Genomic DNA, 19690 nt, shown 5'->3' with positions numbered 1-19690 from the left:
TTTTGTTAGGGACGCTCTAAAAAGACCTGTGAAAATGTTGTTCCTAAGTGCTTGGCAGTTTCCAATCATTCTTTATCACTTTTGTTAAAAATAATATCATTATAGAAAAATTAAAAGTAGATCCTATTGTCCTAAGATTTTGTTTTTGTTTTTTGTTTGTTTGTTTTAAATAATCTCCATGCCCAACGTGGGGCTCGAACTCACGACCCCACTCTCAAGAGTCACATGCTCTACCAACTGAGCCAGACAGGCACCCACTAAGATTGCTTTTTAAAAATTTTTGCTAATCCTTTCCAACTCCACAATTATATCCAAAAAGTCTTCACCTAGCAACTAAAGCAGACGCTTTCAATTTTAGCTTCCCATTAGTATTAGTATTTTAAAAAATACCTATGCCTAGGCACCACTTCAATAGATTCTGATTCAATTTGTCCTGAGGGTGGGCCCTCTAGTGATAGTTTGAGTTCCTCAGGTGATTCTAATTACACAGCCAGCCCCACTCCTGCCCTCTGCATTCCCTGAGCCAGGGCAACCCATCTTTCCACGTTGGAGAATGGTTTGTGGGTGCCTACCTGTGCCTTCCTCTGGAAAGTCCTCAGTTCAACGGACTCAGGACTCTGGGAGGGGCTGGAAAAGGCTCTGGGGAGATTGTGCACAGAATCCACTTGGGTACAGTCCAGGTAGAGCTCTACGGAGCCAGCCCCTCGCTGAAAGTTGGTCAGTCTCAGGAGGACCCTGTGCCGCCTGCCATCAGCCAGCTGTAAGTTGTTGAAAACCACCAAATGAATCTTCCCATCGTTCTTCAGGTAACGGAGGATGGCTGGAACCAAGCACATATCAGTGAATGGTGAGATAAAGAGCGTCAGGGGGCAAGTATCTGCTGAACAGCCTCCAGGTCACAAGGCTGGGTTACTGGAAAGAATTCAAGTAAGCTGGAACCAGAAATATTCAACATCTTGAGTGCCAGGCGTTTTTTTTTTTTTTTTTTTTTTGACAGAGAGAGACACACAGAGAGAGGGAACACAAGCAGGGGGAGTGGGAGAGGGAGAAGCAGGTTTCCCGCGGAGCAGGGAGCTTGATGCGGGGCTAGATCCCAGGACCCTGGGATCATGACCTGAGCCACCCAGGCACCCCGACCAGGTGTTGTTCTAATGGCACTGGCAAGCCACTCTGTTACTGCGGATGTTTTGTGCTCATGGAAATACAGACAGTGAGTAGCAAATCTGAAAATAAACAATTTCAGACAGTGATAAGTAAAATGAGGAAGGAGAACTCATCAAAAGTCAACTGAAATCCAAGTAAGCTCCTCAACGCATAAATTAATTTACTAAACATTTACTGAGCACTACACTGTGGGTCTGGATGCTGCCCTGAGTTGCTTTCAATATTTAATTTCTATTTGTTGCGACATTAGCAAACTGGAATAACTTCCAGATGACAAAAGTGAAGCTCAGGGAAGTGAAGGCACTTGCTCAAGGACACTGTTTAAGTGGCAGGCCTAGAATTTGAAACTGAATGTGGTTTATTCCATGACTAAAAGAATGTGACGTGGGTGCCTGGGTGGCTCAGTTGCTTAGGCGACTGCCTTTGGCTCAGGTCATGATCCTGGAGTCCCGGGATTGAATCCCGCGTCGGGCTCCCTGCTCAGCGGGGAGTCTGCTTCTCCCTCTGACCTTCCTCCCTCTCATGCTCTCTCTCTCTACCACTCTCTCTCTCTCTCTCAATAAATAAAAATCTTAAAAAAAAAAAGAATGTGACGTAGGGTTAGGCCTTTGTGAGCATATACTGCATGAAGTATAATCCGTCATACTGTCTTCAGTTTAATGATGCTCAGAGAGCCAAAGACGTCCATGGTTGCAAAAGGAGGGCTAGAGGGGGATCCGCTACCTCATTTTCTCTGTTTTTTTTTTTTTTTTCTATGCAGGTAGCTATCTATTCACTTATCTTGTTAGGCTTAAGCACTTCCACTTTTTGTTAAATAAAAATTTATACACACTTTAGGATTCTGGTTTTCTGTCTGGTTTTACTCCATTATTGCCTTGAATTTATTGAGCCCTGAGCTAAAATCTGTTCCTGGCTGCTGAGCCTCTGGGAGTAAAGCCCACTGGGTGAGGTTTGCTATAAAGATGAAAGTGAATTGCTTCCCAGGGCTTACTGAGCCTACCAAGAACACCTCCAGATCCATTCAAAGGTACCACTGTCAAACCCAAGTTCATTACCAGCAGTCATTTCAGAAATATGTAAGAAACATTTGGCACAACACGTATGTATAAAAAGAGAGGGCGGGCTGGCTACTTAAATTATGATGTAATCATGAAATGGAATACTGTGGAAAAGGTGCATATTAAAAACACAGAAATGTTCCCAGTATTTTGTTGAGTGAAAAAAGGGTTGAGTCACAGTGTAATTTCATACAGAAAAAAATATACAGAAAATTAGAAGGAAATATGTCAACGTTAATATGGTCATTGTTGGTTACTTGGATGATGTGTTTTTCCTCTTGCTCATCTTCATTGTCTAATTTTTGCACAAGAAACACGCATTACTTATATAACACACACACACAAAAAAAGAAGTGAATTACACACATATACCCAGACTGTGCTTCTGTCAAGCTGTAGGATTTGTAGCCAGTAACTTGGACTACCTTTCCTCAGGTACCTTTTCTGTAGAGTATAAATGCCAACTTGGTGCTGCCTCATGGAGTAAGCAGCCTGTTTATGTTGCAGTACTACCAGAGAAAATAATCACTGCTGTGAAACTTTAGAGTTTATTTGAAGGCTTCCTCCAAATATATTACACTTTCTAGGTGGGTATTCCCACTGCTTCTCAAATCTGACTGGGTCTGCTTTTCCATTTGACCATGGCTGGAGAGGGCCAGATGGCCTTAGGTCCTGTGATGTAGAGAGGCTAGGAGGAGTAAGGAGATCTTCTTTTATGCTTACGTGGTCACCACTGCTTGCTTACCAAGAGAAAAGAATTGGTAAGACCTGGCAAGACAGACTGACTAGGAAAACTTTCTATGACTATAATACGATACTAGGTTTCCTGAAGTAAAGTACTGGTAAGATGTAAATAAATGTGGTATGAAAAGAAAGAATAAGAAGGAAGAAAAGAGACAGGAGTAGAAATTCTTGAGATATTTTAAATATGGGATACCACAGAATTTTTACCCCTCTACTTAATATTGTTGAGAATTTAAATAGCAACTGCATAGCTGGAAACTGGAGGCATATATGGTACCCAAAAGGGGGGAAATTGACCAAAACATATGCACTAATTCAACTCTTTAAAGATTTTATTTATTTATTTGAGAGAGAGAGAAGGGGGGAGCAGAGGGAGAGAGACAAACAGACGTGAGGTTGAGACCCCAAGACCATGACCTGAGCCAATACCAAGAGTCAGACACTTAACCAACTGAGCCACCCAGGTACCCCACTAATTCAACTTTTTTAAATTTTATTTTATTGTTATGTTAATCACCATACATTACATCATTAGTTTTTGATGTAGTGTTCCATATTCATTGTTTGCGTATAACACCCAGTGCTCCATGCAGAACGTGCCCTCCTTAATACCCATCACCAGGCTAACCCATCCCCCATCCCCTCCCCTCTAGAACCCTCAGTGTTTCTCAGAGTCCATAGTCTCTCATGGTTCGTCTCCCCCTCCGATTTCCTCCCCCTTCATTTCTCCCTTCATACTTTTTTTTAAAAGATTTTATTTATTTATTTGAGACAGAGAGAACGAGAGAGAGAGAGAGAGAGAGATATCACACGTGAGAGGGGGGAGGGTCAGAGGGAGAAGCAGACTCCCTGCCGAGCAGGGAGCTCGATGCGGGACTCGATCCAGGGACTCCAGGATCATGACCTGAGCCGAAGGCAGTTGCTTAACCAACTGAGCCACCCAGGTGCCCTTTTTTTTTTTAACTTATAATGTATTATCTCAGAGGTACAGGTCTGTGATTCAACAGTCTTACACAATTCACAGTGCTCACCATAGCACATACCCTCCCCAATGTCCATCACCCAGCCACCCCTCCCCTCCCACCCCCCATCACTCCAGCAACCCTCAGTTTGTTTCCTGAGATTAAGAATTCCTCATATCACGGAGATCATATGATACATGTCTTTCTCTGAGTGACTTATTTTACTCAGCATAATACCCTCCAGTTCCATCCACGTCATTGCAAAAGGCAAGATTTCATCCCTTTTGATGGCTGCATAATATTCCATTGTGCGTGCGTGTGTGTGTGTGTGTGTGTGTGTGTGTGTATACACACACCACATCTTATCCATTCATCTGTCGATGGACATCTTGACTCTTTCCATAGTTTGGCTATTGTGGACATTGCTGCTATAAACATCGGGGTGCACATACCCCTTCGGATCCCTACATTTGTATCTTTGGGGTAAATACCCAGTAGTGCAATTGCTGGGTCGTAGGGCAGCTCTATTTTCAACTTTTTGAGGAACCTCTAGACTGTTTTCCAGAGTGGCTGCACCAGCTTGCATTCCCACCAACAGGGTTGGTGTAGGAGGGTTCCCCTTTCTCCACATCCCTGCCAACACCTGTCGTTTCCTGACTTGTTAATTTTAGCCATTCTGACTGGTGTGAGGTGGTATCTCATTGAGGTTTTGATTTGGATTTCCCTGATGCTGAGCGATGTTGAGCACTTTTTCTGTGTCTCTTGGCCATTTGGATGTCTTCTTTGCAAGAATGTCTGTTCATGTCTTTTGCCCATTTCTTGATTGGATCATTTGTTCTTTGGGTGTTGAGTTTGGTAAGTTCTTTATAGATTTTGGATACTAGCCCTTTATCTGATATGTCATTTGCAAATATCTTCTCCCATTCTGTCGGTTGTCTTTTGGTTTTGTTGACTTGCTTTTGCTGTGCAAAAGCTTTTTATCTTGATGAAGTCCCAATAGTTCATTTTTGCCCTTGCTTCCCTTGCCTTTGGCGATGTTTCTAGGAAGAAGTTGCTGCAGCTGAGGTCTAAGAGGTTGCTGCCTGTGTTCTCCTTTAGGATTTTGATGGAATCCTGTCTCACATTTAGGTCTTTCAACCATTTTGAGTCTATTTTTGTGTGTGGTGTAAGGAAATGGTCCAGTTTTATTCTTCTGCATGTGGCTGTCCAATTTAAACTCTTATTTCTTTATTGTTTTCAACAGTTTTATAAATACCTGGAATTTTTACAGGCCCATGAAAATACCACTGGGACCACCAAACTTCAGTTAGGGTCACAGACACGTATAGTCAACATCTCCTTATTCTCCTTACAGCCACAATCTAGCCTCCTCATATTAACAGTTGAAGAGGATACCCGTAGTGGCTTAAAACAAATGGCCTTGGTTTTCTTCCCCAAACTGATATTTCTGTGGAATTCAAAGGAAACACTTTCATGGGCATCTTGCCTGCTTTTTAATAGGCCTTCCAGGGCATGTGGGCCATGATTTATTTTCATAACTGAATCACTAAGTTTAATTTTATAAATAGTACCCAGTGGAGTACTTTACACATAACAGGTGCACATTAAACATTGTGCACATGAACTTTCAATGAATAATAAAATGATTGCATTGAAAGCATTTCATATATAAATTAAAAAGTTTAGAGAGTGGCAATTCAACATCTGTTGCAGGTAGCAAATGCTCCTATTGTGTTCATGCTGTCATTTAAGGGCATTCTATACTTCTGCCTTGCTTTGTGTTGCAATGCAACACTGAAATGACAAATTCCTCATGCTCCTAGATCTTGTGACAATAGCAAGAGAAAAAAAAAGGAAAAGAATTATGGAAACTTCCATCTTCACAATGTCTGTTAGCAGAAAAATTATCAAGTGCTTTGACATTTACCATTCTTCATATTTGATCCAGTAATTCTCATTCCTCTTATGGCTTCCATTTTTCATTTTTCTGTTTTATTGCAAACTCCTTACTTCAGTGCTTCAATACTTATTTTATCTTCAGAGCAGTAAGACTACCCCAGAGGGCAGACAGGCACCTGCTCAGGAAGCTCAATGTTTTCACATCAGTCATAGTGAGTCCAGAAACAGTCTAAAGCTCACAGACACACAGCAGAGGGAGCACAACAGAAGGGAAGTACCCACAGAGCTAATAACACAATCATTTCCTCCTCAGGCATGAGTGCAAAGCCAGCCCCCCTGAAGCTGGAAGGAGCGGTCTTCTCCTGGGTCCACCACACCTCTGCCCATCACCACGCACTGCACTCGGGGAAACAGTCAATGGGCACGACTTTGTTTCTTCAGTAGCGGCTTGCTGAGTTCTCATAATCCCTCTTCACTCACCACTAGCTAAAACCAGCTTGTTGGCACTATGGATCCAGTTCTCATAGGGCCAGTACAAAGACCCGTGCGCATCTGATTACAACCAAAGGTTGCGGGTCTCCCCATGGCAAGTCCCACCTCTACTCTGCTCTGTCGCTGGGTGTGGCCCCAGATTCCTGACTCACCTTCCTGCTGAAGCTTTCTTGCTGTTTTTCTGGACTGACAGCTTAACCTTATAGGACTCTTCTGACCAAGTTATTGCCTTCTCAAAGCCACACACTAGCAAGCAAATGAAATCTTTTAATAGCTATCTAGTCGTTCCTAAATAACACCTAAACTCCTCATCCCAGGACTAGCTGCCACCTTCCCCCGGCCTTCCTTCCCCTCCATGCTGATGCCCAGCCAAGCTGAACAACCTGTCTTACATTTTTACCTGTCTAGCTTTCTCTGGCTTCCCTCCTCCTTCCCTCTGTGTGGAATGTTCTCTTCTCCATCCCTCTCTTTCCTGATCCAGCACTGTTACACGTCTGAAGCCAACATCCAGCTCCAATGCACCCTCCTCCCTGAAGTCTTCCTTCTTCCCCATGCCCGGCAATTTTTCTCATTCCTGTTCCCATAATACTTGCTCGGGACTTTTCTAGCTCTACCTTCCCAGGATGCAGAATCCAGTCATGGCCCAGATACCTAATAGCTATGTGACCCTGGGCCTGTTCATTTGGCTAAGTGTCCATTTCTTAAACTATTAAATGGAGCTAATAAGACTTGCCCTTTCTGTCTCATTTTTTCAGTGGTGGTCAAATAAAATGTAAAAACTATAAACTGCTAGACAACTGTAGGTATTACTATATTTATTTGTGTTTATTTCTTATCTTCTCTATTAGAACATAAGTGCTTGGGACTAGGATTCTATTTCTTATTGATTTTCTCATATACCATAGCATCTGACAACACCAAATACAACTACTTATTGAATGAAAAATAGATAAAATAGAGTAGTCCTGTATCCACTCTGATTTTTTTTTTAACCCACAATCTCTTAAACAATGTTGGGGGGGGCAGTTTCTATTGGTTTATTTTTACCAATCCTTTCCTTCTAAACTTCACATCTTTGTACACTGGACAATCTGGGGCCTGATTTTATGGCTCCATATCCATGCCTGGATAGCAGCCTGACACCAGAACCACAGAGCCTAGCCTGATTCCAGACTGTCTCTGTGACCGGCGGGAGATGAAAGAGCAAACCCAAGCAATGAAGATTTGAAATATTGCTTTCTTGGAAAAGAATTCTCAAAAGGTGCTGTTTAAAAAGTGGACTTGGTAGTCAAAAATATTATGATGTACTGAATGTCAAAGTGATGAAGCAGGGTGGCAGCTTTCAAGGACTGGAAATGATAATATTTTGTCTGCTTGGGCAAAAGAGTTCAGAGTGATCTGGCCTGCAGGCAGCAAATGTGCCAAGGTAGTCCGGGGCTTTCTGCTTTGCTTGGCAAATGGCTTTGCTCTTTGGCACTTTTAAATATATGATGAAAGCCATTGCTGTCAACCTTTCCTCTTCTTTTTAAATAATTGTACATTTCAAAAAAGCCTTCTTGCCATTAATGTCTCTTGTGATGGATATTCTTGTTTGCCTTCGCTTATTTATCTTTAGGCCCTATACACTGGGTCTTTGTAACTTTAATGCTTTGGAAAGACATATAAAAGGTAAATCATCAAACTGCTTTTCCTGAAAATACTCTGGGTGACTCCCAGGTGTGATGGATGCAGTCTGGAAGTTCTGAAATCTTCTTACAGCAGTTTGAACAAATGTAAAGTACACAGAGTATACACCCCCCCCCCCACCCCCCGGCCATGCAAAGAAACCATCCAGGGAAAGGAAGCACAGCAATGATGTTAAACATCTGCAGAGGGCTTTATATTTTGAGAAGTTATGAGATTCATTATGTACTCAATTATCTGGTGGATGACAAAGCTGTGATTGTGTACAAAAATCCCAAGGTCAGGTTGTAGGAGAGTTGCAAAGCAATTCCTTAAGCGCCCATGGAACCTCTCTGGCCTTAGCAGAACCACAGAATATGAGCACTGTAAGTCATCTAGCTCAATATCTCACTTCACAAATCCTTTCAATGAAAGTATAGCCTCTACCAGCACATTTCCAGGAACAAGGAAATAATTACTTTGCAGAGAAACCCATTTCACTTTTGGATTGCTCTCTAAGATTTTCCAAATACAGAGCCAATTCCCTCTGATTTCCACCAATGGGTCCTAATTGTATTCTTCAGAGCTATAGACAGATTTGGTCTTATCCTTCATCTAAATGCTATTCTTCAAATATTTTACGGCAACTTTCATCTCTCTCGTCTTCTATCTGGTTCCTTTATTTCTCCAGATCCTTTAACATTTTGATTTTGTGATGTTGTAAAAAATGGGGTCTAGAGGGCTACTGTTTTGGTGACTCTCCTTAAGGCAATCTTGGACTTGAGAGTGTCCCTGTGAAATGTGTCCAGGATGAGACACAACATTTTAGGTGTGGCCTGGACAGTTAACATTAAGGTAGGATGCATTAGCTCCCTTAATCTGGCCACATAAATGCATTAATGAAGCCTAAAATTTAAGGAGATTTTAAAAAACTGTTACATCACTGTATCTTTTCATTTATTCATTCAGCAAACATTTCTAAATAGCTACTAGACGTCAGGCTTTGTGTTAAACAATACTTGGTTCTTAATGTTGCTGACTAGAACTTTTAGGATAGGTGTCCCATATCCTATACTTTGGCAATTTACTTTTCACTCCTAGATGATGGATTTACATTTATTCCCATTAAATTTCACCTGATTGTGGCATATGCGTCAGACTGGTAGGACCTTGTTAATCTTGATGATGGCATCCCATATGTTCAACTGTCTTTTCCAGCTATGTGCCATTTGCCAACATGATAAAATAAGTCACTGGTATGTTCAATGGTTCAATACCCAAGATAGAGCCTTGTCAAAAACTCTAGATGCTTTGCTGTAAAACAACTTACCAACCCCTAACAGTACTATTTATCTAGCTTGTTCTTTTTTATATCCAGAAAGGTATAATGAGTGACTTCAAAAAATTCTTTTTTGATGTGAAGATACATTATGCTCATAGCATCTTTTTGATCTATCAGTTTAGAATCTTTACTTTAAAAAAAGTTTAGCATGACTTCTTTTTAGTGAACCCATTTACCTTCAAATAATCCCAGCTTTCTTTCCCAGGTAATCCCCAAATACAAGGATAATAATATAACCCTCCAGGAGTTTGTCCTAAAGTTCACTAAAATTCTTTCATTTTCTGTATATGACCACTTTAAAATTGAGCTAATTCAAGGGCACCTCACAAGAATACTGTGAAGATTAAAGAAAGAAATGAGTGTCGAGCCTTCAGCACAGTCCTGGTACATTAAAAGGGCTCCATAAATATTAATGTCTGATGCACCTCATTTTCCACCTTCAGTACCAGGTTCAGAATTCTAATTTTGAAACTCTTCTCTCTCTCTCACTCTCTCTCTCATGCTGTGTTTCTCTTTAGCCCACAGGCTTCTCTGTGAACCATTATTCTAACTATTTGACACGTCCTATCCTTAGGCTAAGAAGCTTGACTGTCTGCAGTCATTCCTGCAAATTCTTGGGGTTTCCTTCATTACCACAGCACCACCACAGTGGCAGTCAAATTAAGACTAAAGAAGCAGTTCTTCTTGTTTGCTTTCTCCTTTTTTTTTTTTTTTAAAGATTTTTATTTATTTATTTGAGAGAGAGGGAGAGAGCATGAGCAGGGAAGGGGCAGAGGGAGAGGGAGAAACAGACTCCTGGCCGAGCAGGGAGCCTGATGCGGAGCTCGATCCCAGGACCCTGGGATCACGACCCGAGCCGAAGGCAGCCGCTTAACCGACTGAGCCACCCAGGTGCCCCTTGTTTGCTTTTTCTGAAAGGTGAAGGTCTTATCAAGGCAAGCCAAGAGTTCACCAAATCATCTTCAGAAGACAGTTGCCAAAAAAGTAGAGATCTTTCTCTCTCCCTCGTCTTTCTTTGCACCCATCTTATAGAAGCTTATGGCAGAACCTCAAATTTTTATTGAGCTTTGCAGTCTAAAAAAAATTATACTTTATATAATTCAGTTCTTGCAATCAACCTGTGAAGTAGCTATTATCACCCCCACTGTAGAGACAGTAAACCAGGGCTAAGCAATTTAGAGACACAGCTGTTAAGATTTTTAACTGTGACTTGAACTCAAAATACTAACTGGAAAGTTGCCCTATGCTAGATACAAGAAAAGCATCAACCAGATCTTCTGTCCAGCCAGGTGGTCTCTGTAGAACGCTTATTTCTATCAAAATTGTATCACCTATATTACTAACAATATGATAGAACATTGATACCAGAAATACTGTATTTCCTTTATAACTCCATCCAAATGGTCTTCAAAATTCATCGATTCATTAATGAATTTGAGCCAGACCTACTATGTGCTGGACACTGTGCACTTCCAGAATTTACACAATACTGCATGTCTTCTTTAACAAACAAGGCTACTTTTCTCAGCCTCCATTTATTCAATTTGCTCATGAGCTACTTCTATGTATGAGGCACTGTGCTAGGTGCTGCAACAGACACAAACGTGAGCGAAGGGAGGCTCAGTGCCTGTTTTGAGGGAGCTCACAACCTACTGGAGAGAGGACCTAGAGGTAATTCAAGTACAAGGTAAACTAAGATTAGTACATTTTACAGAAGCACGAAATCCCATAATAAAAGAGGTCAGAAGGAATAGGAGATGGGAACTGTAGATGGTGTAGGAATGTACCAGTGGGGAGCAGAGGGCGAGGGTACAAGGATGGAGAAGGACAGACAGCAGGGGTGGGCCCAGGGAATGGTGACTAGTCCATCCAGCTGAAGCATAGGCTACATGGAGGGTTGGAAAGAGGGATAAATTGGAGAGGCGGGTTAGGGGTCATGCAGCAGAAAATCCTGACTGCCCAGCAAGGACTCTTGTACCTTAATCAGTTTGGAATAGGAAGACACTAAATGTCTCTGCTGTCAGGCATAACTTGTTCCAAGTGATGCTTATAACCGTAACGTGCAGCCACGGGAAGGATGACTTGGGAGTGTGAGAGCAGAAGCAGAGAGCTCGGCAGCAAGCTTGTGCCGCGCAGTCCTCAGGAGCGCATCTAGGACCCTAGGTAATGATTGGGACTCACCTTCTGGGAAGAGGATTCTCCCCCAGCCCCCTCAAATTATGTCAGGCCTGCATGGTCACCATCGAATACCTCAACAGGGAGTCACAACCACATGCCCCGTCTCTTCCGGGGAGCTAATGGACCCAGTGCGTTCTCCCTGTTCCCATCAGAATGGGCTGCTGCTCTTTTCTAGAACCTTCAGATTCACCAGTGTTGGCAAATCTCTGTACTTTTTCCTAGTGTTCCAGTGAAACTTCTCTAGGTCAAATTCTTCAACTCTCCAAACTCTGATATAAATTGCTCTTTGTTTTCTGAAAATTTTCATTTCTGGATTCTGTTAGAAAATATTTATAAAAAGAATTCTAAGAGCTATTTATCTTCTCTAATAGATTGGAGGGTGGAGAGGTGTTCATCAACATGGAGATTAGCTGGTGTTTACAGCTCAATCACATGACTGGTGGTTGTCCAAAGGAAACACACTTACAAACACCATGGCCTCTCCACCTTCCCATCTAGCGTTACCTCTGCCCATGTAGAGCAAACAGAAAATCAGTTCCGGGAAGTTGCTGCCTTGTGTTTCCAGGAAACATGGATTTTCCACAATGGGCTCATGCATACTGGCCAATTTCGAAACGGAGGGGGAGAGTCAGTGAGGGTGAACAGCTGGACGCAGCATTTTTCACTCTACAGGGGACCCCTTGGCCACCAAGCTGGGTGAGCTAAATGAAAAATCTTTTTTTTTAAGATTTTTATTTATTCATTTGCAGGAGAGACAGAGAGAGAACAAGCAGGGGGAGAGGCACAGGGAGAGGGAGAAGCAGACTCCCTGCTGAGCAAGGAGCCCGATGCGGGACTCGATCCCAGGACCCTGGGATCATGACCTGAGCGGAAGGCAGACGCTCAACCATCTGAGCCACCCAGGCACCCCATGAAAAATCTTTCAATGCCTCTAAAATACACAGTTCTGTGAGAAGCTACTGATCTTTGGATGAAGAAGGGTGGTTTTTAGAGATCACAAACTGAATAGCCTGATTAGTAGAGCATGAGCAGTTCCTTCAGTGATGGGAGGCATGGGGCTGTCTGATTCAAGGCAGGGAGGTAAGTGAAGTCACCTCCCATCAGAGCTACGGATGGGGCAAAGGGCGCAGGAATGGTTAGACCATCTGCTAAGCCATGTCCCCAGACTCCCTTCACTACCGGAGACCTCACCCCAGCTCCTGAGAGGCCTGAGGGACAGATGGAGCGCATGTGAGTGGGGTGGGGGGTAAGGGGTGGTTGGAACATGACATAAAAGGGGTTAAAATCCCTTTCCTTCTTGCTTTCAACTCTGGAGTCTTATGAAAGCTAAGAATGAGGAATTTCTTTCAGCTCCTAATATCTGAAAATGTTAAGTGCTCAATCACAATTGGAATCTGATAGAGAGTCTGGAGCACTACAAGTAAAACAAACTGAAACAAATATGAAATCTCGCCAGAAGGACCAGTCCTTTTTTTCTTTTATTAAAAGCATATGGCAGGGGCGCCTGGGTGGCTCAGTCGTTACGCGGCTGCCTTCGGCTCAGGTCATGATACCAGGGTCCTGGGTTCGAGCCCCACATCGGGCTCCCTGCTCAGCGGGAAGCCTGCTTCTCCCTCTGCCGCTCCCCCTGCTTGTGTTCCCTCTCTCGCTGTGTCGCTGTCAAATAAATAAATAAAATCTTAAAAAAAAAAAAAACACATGTGGCAGCAGGAACACGTATCTGTCACATTCCTCCATAAGCAGGAACAGGTGTTGTCCCCGGGGCACGGGTGGAGGGGAAGGAGATGCAAAAAGAGTGACCTTATTCTTTGCGAGCCACTTCTTAGTATTTGTAGTAACTCATTGTGACAGTGAAACATTTGACAGCAAAGCAAGCAAACAGGTGTCAGACCTGTGTAGGTTGGCACAAGCCAGGTGGGAAAGAGAGCTGTTCACTGAGTTCTACTGACTGAGGCAGATTCTCTCCCTCAAGTCCAGGAGAGTGCTTGCAGAGCTGGGAGTGAGGTCTGCTAAGCCACATGTGTGTCCAACGGAACATAAGAATGGTGTGGGTGGCTGTTACAGGATGCATGTTTATGTCTCCCCCCCCCCCCCCAATTCATCTGTTGAAGCCCCAGCCTTCCATGTGGTGGTATTAGGAAGTGGGTCTTTGGGACGTAATTAGGTTTAAGTTAGGTCATGAGGGTGGGACCCTCATGATGGCATTCGTATCTTTATAAGGAAAGGAAGCCAGAGAGCTCCCGCTCTCCACTCACACACAGCGAGGGAAGGCCATGTGAGGACAGAGCAGGAAGGTGGCAGCACCCAGGCTTTCTCCAGAAACAAAATCTGCTGGCACCTTGATCTTGGACTTCTCAGCCTCCAGTACTATGAGAAATAAAGGTCTTTTGTTTGAGCCACCCAGTCTGTAGTATTTGCTGTAACAGCCCAATCTAAGACGGTGGCCTAATGGTCCTGGGTCCTGTTCCTTCGCAAACTGGATCCCGAATAACTGGAGGATGGGCATTTTGGCCATAAGCAATTCTTCTTCTCGTGCCATCTATCAACTTGCCCTTCCCCTACAGCTCAATGTACAATAAGAAGAACTTGGTATTGAAAACTGAAATGAGTGGTGGATGAGAATAAAATTGTAGGAGGGAACCATTTAAGACAAGTAGACCCCAAATGCTAGAATAGGAAAAGCAGATTCTTAAGAAAATGATTTCTGCAAATGTGCTTACCTTTGTTCAAGCGTCCCATCACAGTGAATTCGAAGTATTTGCTGTTGTCCGTTGACGAGTAAAGGCCAAAGATGGTGGCTGAACTTTTAGTGTGCAGCTTGAAGGTGGAGATCACATAGACCTCGTTCAGGGTGGGGTCAGTCAGGATCGGCTGCAGAACAGCTGGGTTCAGCCTCTGGCTAGAGGATGGGAGAAGGTCAAAGACTGGGGAGAACAGAGAAAAGGGGATAATCAGTGAAAGAAGTTTGAGACAAACATGTTTATTTTGAGGGGGCACAGTTTGACAGTAAAGCTATAAGTAATGTCAACTGTTGACATTGATGATAACACTGTTATCATTTTCCACATGGCTAAAATTGCCCGTTCTTCCTTATCACTCTTATAGTGGCTGGACATTTGAATCAGAAAAAGTGCAACACAATTTTCCTCACCAGGTCATGGCCCCCAAGAGAAGACTAAATTTGCAAACCCTAAATTGCATTTGGCCAAAGAATGGCTTTGAAAATGGCCACTAGGAAAAGCACTACCGACCTAGAGTACAAAGGGGACAGGTGAGAGCACACAAGTCACCGTTTCTCTTACGTCCCCAAGCAATGGATATGTGCCTTAGGGTCCCTCATGCAGCCCATGGACCAGAGCCGATGGTACTTTCTTGGTCGGTGTAAATGATACAGGGAATGCAGCAGAAAGCATGGATGGGGTGGGACACAGTGTGCCATAAAAGTGATTCGCTGCCTCTGTGAGACCCAAGTGTTCCCTTTATGCATTTAGAGTTCTCCACCATTTCTCTGCTAAAAATCTTGATGCAGGGGTGCCTGGCTGGCTCAGTCACTAGAGTATGCAACTCTTGATCTTGGCATTGTGAGTTCAAGCCCCATGTTGGGTGTAGGGCTTACTTAAAGAAAAATTCTGATATAAAAACAAAACAACAGGCTTTCTCTTTCTGAGAAAGACCACCTCTATCTGACCGATAGAGGTGGTCTACAAAAACTGTAATCTGCATTTGTATTTATATAAATTGCTTTTGATTAAGCCAGCAGTATTTTCAAGCTTTGTAACATTTGTGCAAGGTGTAAAGAGTGTACATCCAGAGTTATTTTGAAGGCAAAGGCCAAATGGGTAATACTCACTAGAAGTTACTTAGTATTTCTGTTGGTTTATACAAATATTGTTTGAACAATTCCACGGCCTGCATGAACGTTAGCCTCTAAAATTGCCTAATAATTTTTTTAAGATTTTATTTATTTATTTATTCGACAGAGAAAGTGAGAGAGTACAAGCAGTGGGGAGTAGTAGAGGGAGAGAGGGAGAAGCAGGCTTCCCGCTGAGCAGGGAGCCCGACGTGGGGCTCGATCCCAGGACCCTGAGATCATGACCTGAGCCGAAGGCAGACAACCATCTGAGCCACCCAGGCACCCCTGTCTAATAATTTTTTAAAGATTTTATTTTTTTATTTATTTGAGAGAGAGAGAGAGAGCCCAAGCAGGGGGAGCAGCAGGCAGAGGGAGAAGCAGGCTCCCCGCTAAGCAAGGAGCCCGATGTGTGGCTCGATCCCAGGACCCTGAGATCATGACCTGATCCGAAGGCAGATGCTTAACCAACTGAGCCACCCAGGCACCCCTGCAAAGATTTGAAAGACAACACAACAGAATGTTAACAGGAACAGTAGCTATCTCTGGGTTGTGTAATTATACATTTATTTACTTTTCTTTTGCCTATCCAATTTTTTATTTTTAACAATGAACAGGTGTTGCTTTTGCAGTAGGAAAAAAATAAAAGTTATAAAACAAAGAGGCAAAAACCTAGTTACTCAAGAATATCTATTCTTTAAAAGACAACCTGTCTTTATACCGGATCCGTATTGTTTCTTTCGCATGCACTTAGGGTCTTACAAAATAATGAATTTGGTACTAAAATTCATATATATATAGAGAGAGAGAGCAGAAAATCTATTATGTTCCTTCTAGCACTCCACATTCCCATAAAACTTGAATACTCCTGCCTACTGTACTTCAAAGGGGAAACAGAATTTTTTAATTTCCAAAGAACTGGAAGCTTTACATTTCCACCAGTAAGAGCAAAGGGCAATCAGACAATACGTCTAGAAGTTCTATTCAGGACAAAGCATCGGCAGATGTGAGTTTAAGGTATGTGAATTGCACTCAAAACTAAACTCTTACTATCCCTGATTCTTGATCTATGATTATGTTCATAATCTAGCTCAAGCTAAATTTACTCTATTTCAGTCTGCAAGGTTCATCTAATCCATTGGCTTCTCTCTCAAGGGGTCAGAGTTGGGATTAGTTAGTAATGAGTTTGGAGAGTGTTTTGAAAAGGAAATGAGACAACAATTTTCCATTAATGTTATTACATTTTCGTAATAGTGCCAGGATCTAAGCACTAATTAACTCAATAAAAGAATCTATCAGAAACTTGACTTAATCTGATAATCTACGGCAACTAAATTAACCGGTAATTTAGGTAGTATAGCCTGATTTTAAGTCCCATAAAACAGGCAGCTCTAAGAAGCAGCAAAATCCATACCTGTAGCACACCATGAAGTTGTGTGTTCAAATGTCAAGAATTCATGTAACACAAAATATTATACCCATAAATTCAAAACTGCCAAATAATGTCTGTAATCAGAAAACTTTTGAATTATGTTAAAAAGATTCCTTTCTAACATCAAAAAGCAAAGGCAACAAAAGCAAAAATAAACAAGTGGGACTCCATCAAACAAAAAAGCTTCTGCACAACAGAAGAAACCATCAACAAAAGGAAAAGATAACCTAGAGAATGAGAGAAAATACTTACAAATCCTATGTGATAAGGGATTAATATCCAAAATATATAAAGAACTCACACAACTCAATAGCAAAATAACCCAAACAATCCGATTTTTAAGTTGGCAGAAGATCTGAACAGACATCTATCCAAGGAAGACATACAGGTGGCTAACAGGCACATGAGAAGGTGGTCAACATCAGTAATCATCAGGGAAAGGCAAATTAAAACCACAATGAGTAATCACCACATACCTGTTAGAATGGCTATTATCAAAGAAATAGTAAGCGTTGGTGAGGATGTGGAGAAAAGGGACCTCTTGTGCACTGTTGGTGGGAATGTAAATTGGTGCAGCCACTACGGAAAACAGTGTGGAGGGTACTTGAAAAAATAAGAATAGAACTACGTATGATTCAGCAATTCCACTGCTGGGTAGTTATAAAAAAAACAAAACAAACAAACCCAAACCCCAAAACACTAATTCAAAAAGATATATGCAGGTTCATGTTCACTGCGGCATTATTTACAATAGCCAAGAGATGGAAACAACCCAAGTGCCCATTAATAATGAATGGATAAAGAAGATGTGGTATATGTATATAATGGAATATTATTTAGCCATAAAAAAGAATGAAATCTCGCCATTTGCGATAACATGGATGGACCTTGAGGGCATTATGCTAAGTGAAATACATGAGACACAGAAAGACAAATACTGCATGATCTCACTTTATATGTGGAACCTCAAACAACAACAACCCAAGCTTATAGATAGAGAACAGAATGGGGGGCGGATGGGTGAAAGGTGTCAAGAGGTACAAACTTCCAGTTATGAAATAAATAAGTCCTGGAATATTATGTACAGCATAGTGACTATAGTTAATAATATGGTATTGGATATTTGGAAGTTGCTAAGAGAGAAGATCTCTAAAGTTCTCATCACAAGAAATTAATTTTTTGTAATGCTGTATGGTGACAGATGTTAACTAGATTTATTGTGGTGATCATGTCACAGTGTATACAATTACGGAATCATTGTTGTCCAACTTCCTAGAAGAGTGGTCACAATGAATATAGATTACAGCATTTCAAATAGTTCAAGGCAAACTAAATGCAGAACATTACCCGCTGAAATCACTATTTTGGTTTCCTGGTCTAAAATTAAAAGGAGTTATGTGGTGAAATGCAAAGTTTAAATGGGTGATTACTGCAATGGGAGGGGAAGGACTTTGAGAATTCCCTCACAGGCATTCTTCACTTGGGCTTTGTGAGGAGTAACAACTTTTACTTGGACCTGTGTGACTCTCCCAGCTTTATTTCATTAGTAATACATCAACAGGTGAAGGTCATCACTGGATGGCCAGTTAGAGCGCTAAGATCTTTTCTTGCTTAAATAATTTCTTCCTTTTGGCCTTTGCCAAAAAAAAAAAAAAAAAAAAATCAGTCTAAGCTTGTGTTCTGCCCAACGGTTATTTTCACCCCATCTCAATTAGGGGTTTGAAGATTACTCAGGTGTCTTTTTAACGTATATATCGATTTTTTTTTTTTTTAAACCTCTGTAAGAAACACCGACTTCTCAGTCCTTCCTGCTCCATTTATCTCGGGAATCAAGAGATCACGCCAACTCCCAAAGGAGGCTTTGGGGTCCAAACAAAGAACAGAAAACGGGGAGTGGTGGGGCAAATAGAGTAATGCTGTGCCCTTCTGGGGGATGACGGTCTCAGACTTTCTGGGGGAACATCACTCCAGCCGCGTCGGAGAATTTAGGGAGCCAAGCGTGAGGGGATGGCCCGCCAGAGAGAACCGCAGGGAACAGAACCTGGATTTCACCCCACTCCAGGCAGGACCTGTTAGAGGTCTAGAGCCGTGTGGTAAGCTCTGAAATGAACCCCACTTCTTCGCATAGACTGAAAAGTTTCGCTTCCCCTAAGCTGTTGTTTAGGGAACTGGTCTCATCGCTGGAAAATGGACTCAGAAAATGCTATACTCTAATCACCATTTCCAATTACAAAATGCTGTGACTCGGGCCCCAGAGGGACAGAGAAGTGCCAGGGGCCAAGTAGCGCGCGCGGAGTTGGTCCCTCCTGTCGTTCAAGCGGAGCGGGAAGGAGGGACCCGGGGACCGTCGCCCCTCGCCCCGGCGCGCGCGAGCCCACTTACCCTGGGGGGTGGCTTGGGCGCCGGCCCCCAGCCACGGCTGCAGGGCCAGGTGCAGCAGGAGGAAGACGGCTCCGCGCGGGGCCAGCATGTTGGCTCTTCCTGCAGCCGCGGGCGCTCGCGAGCGACGGCAGCCTGGCCGTGCCTCGGTGTCCCCAGCGGCGCGATGTCCCTCCGTCGGGCCCCGCGGGCGGCGCAGGTTAAGGGAGCGCGAGGCGTGTGCAGGGCGCGGCGTCCGGGGCTGCCGTCGGGGGCGGTGCTCGCGTCCAGCCGCCGCGCGGAGCTGGGTGCGCTAGCGGCTGGCTGGGCGGCCGCCGCCCGGCTCTTTATGGTCTGGCCGGCCGGGGCCGGGGGAGGGCCGAGGCCGGGGCGGCCCCCTTGGCGGGCAAGCCCGTTCGCTGGGAAGAGAGGGGGCGGCCGGAGCGGGGAGCGTGGGCGGCGGAGGGAAAGGCCTGAGTGCGGGGTGGGGGAGCCTACCCGGCCGAGCGGGACCTGGGCTGGGCGCAGTCGCCGGCTTCTGACCGGCGA

General features: G+C 43.4%; 1 protein-coding gene across 1 annotated transcript in view; it reads right to left on the bottom strand.

Annotated features, from left to right (window-relative positions):
- Positions 1–19268, bottom strand: part of THBS4 (thrombospondin 4) — a 44412-nt gene extending 25144 nt beyond the window's left edge. Inside the window, exons 1-3 of the mRNA XM_028114525.2 lie at positions 19166–19268; positions 14222–14425; positions 573–820 (exon numbers count right to left, since the gene is read on the bottom strand). Coding sequence (XP_027970326.2) covers positions 573–820; positions 14222–14425; positions 19166–19253 — 540 coding nt within the window. The 5' untranslated portion in view covers positions 19254–19268. The remainder of the gene's footprint in view (positions 1–572; positions 821–14221; positions 14426–19165) is intronic.
- Between the last annotated feature and the right edge of the window lie 422 nt (positions 19269–19690).

Source organism: Eumetopias jubatus, unplaced genomic scaffold (assembly GCF_037043125.1).
Source record: "Eumetopias jubatus isolate StellerSeaLion01/CBP00866 unplaced genomic scaffold, mEumJub1_p1.0 scaffold_5, whole genome shotgun sequence".
Taxonomy (NCBI): domain Eukaryota; kingdom Metazoa; phylum Chordata; class Mammalia; order Carnivora; family Otariidae; genus Eumetopias; species Eumetopias jubatus.
This window is presented reverse-complemented; position numbering and strand designations above follow the sequence as displayed.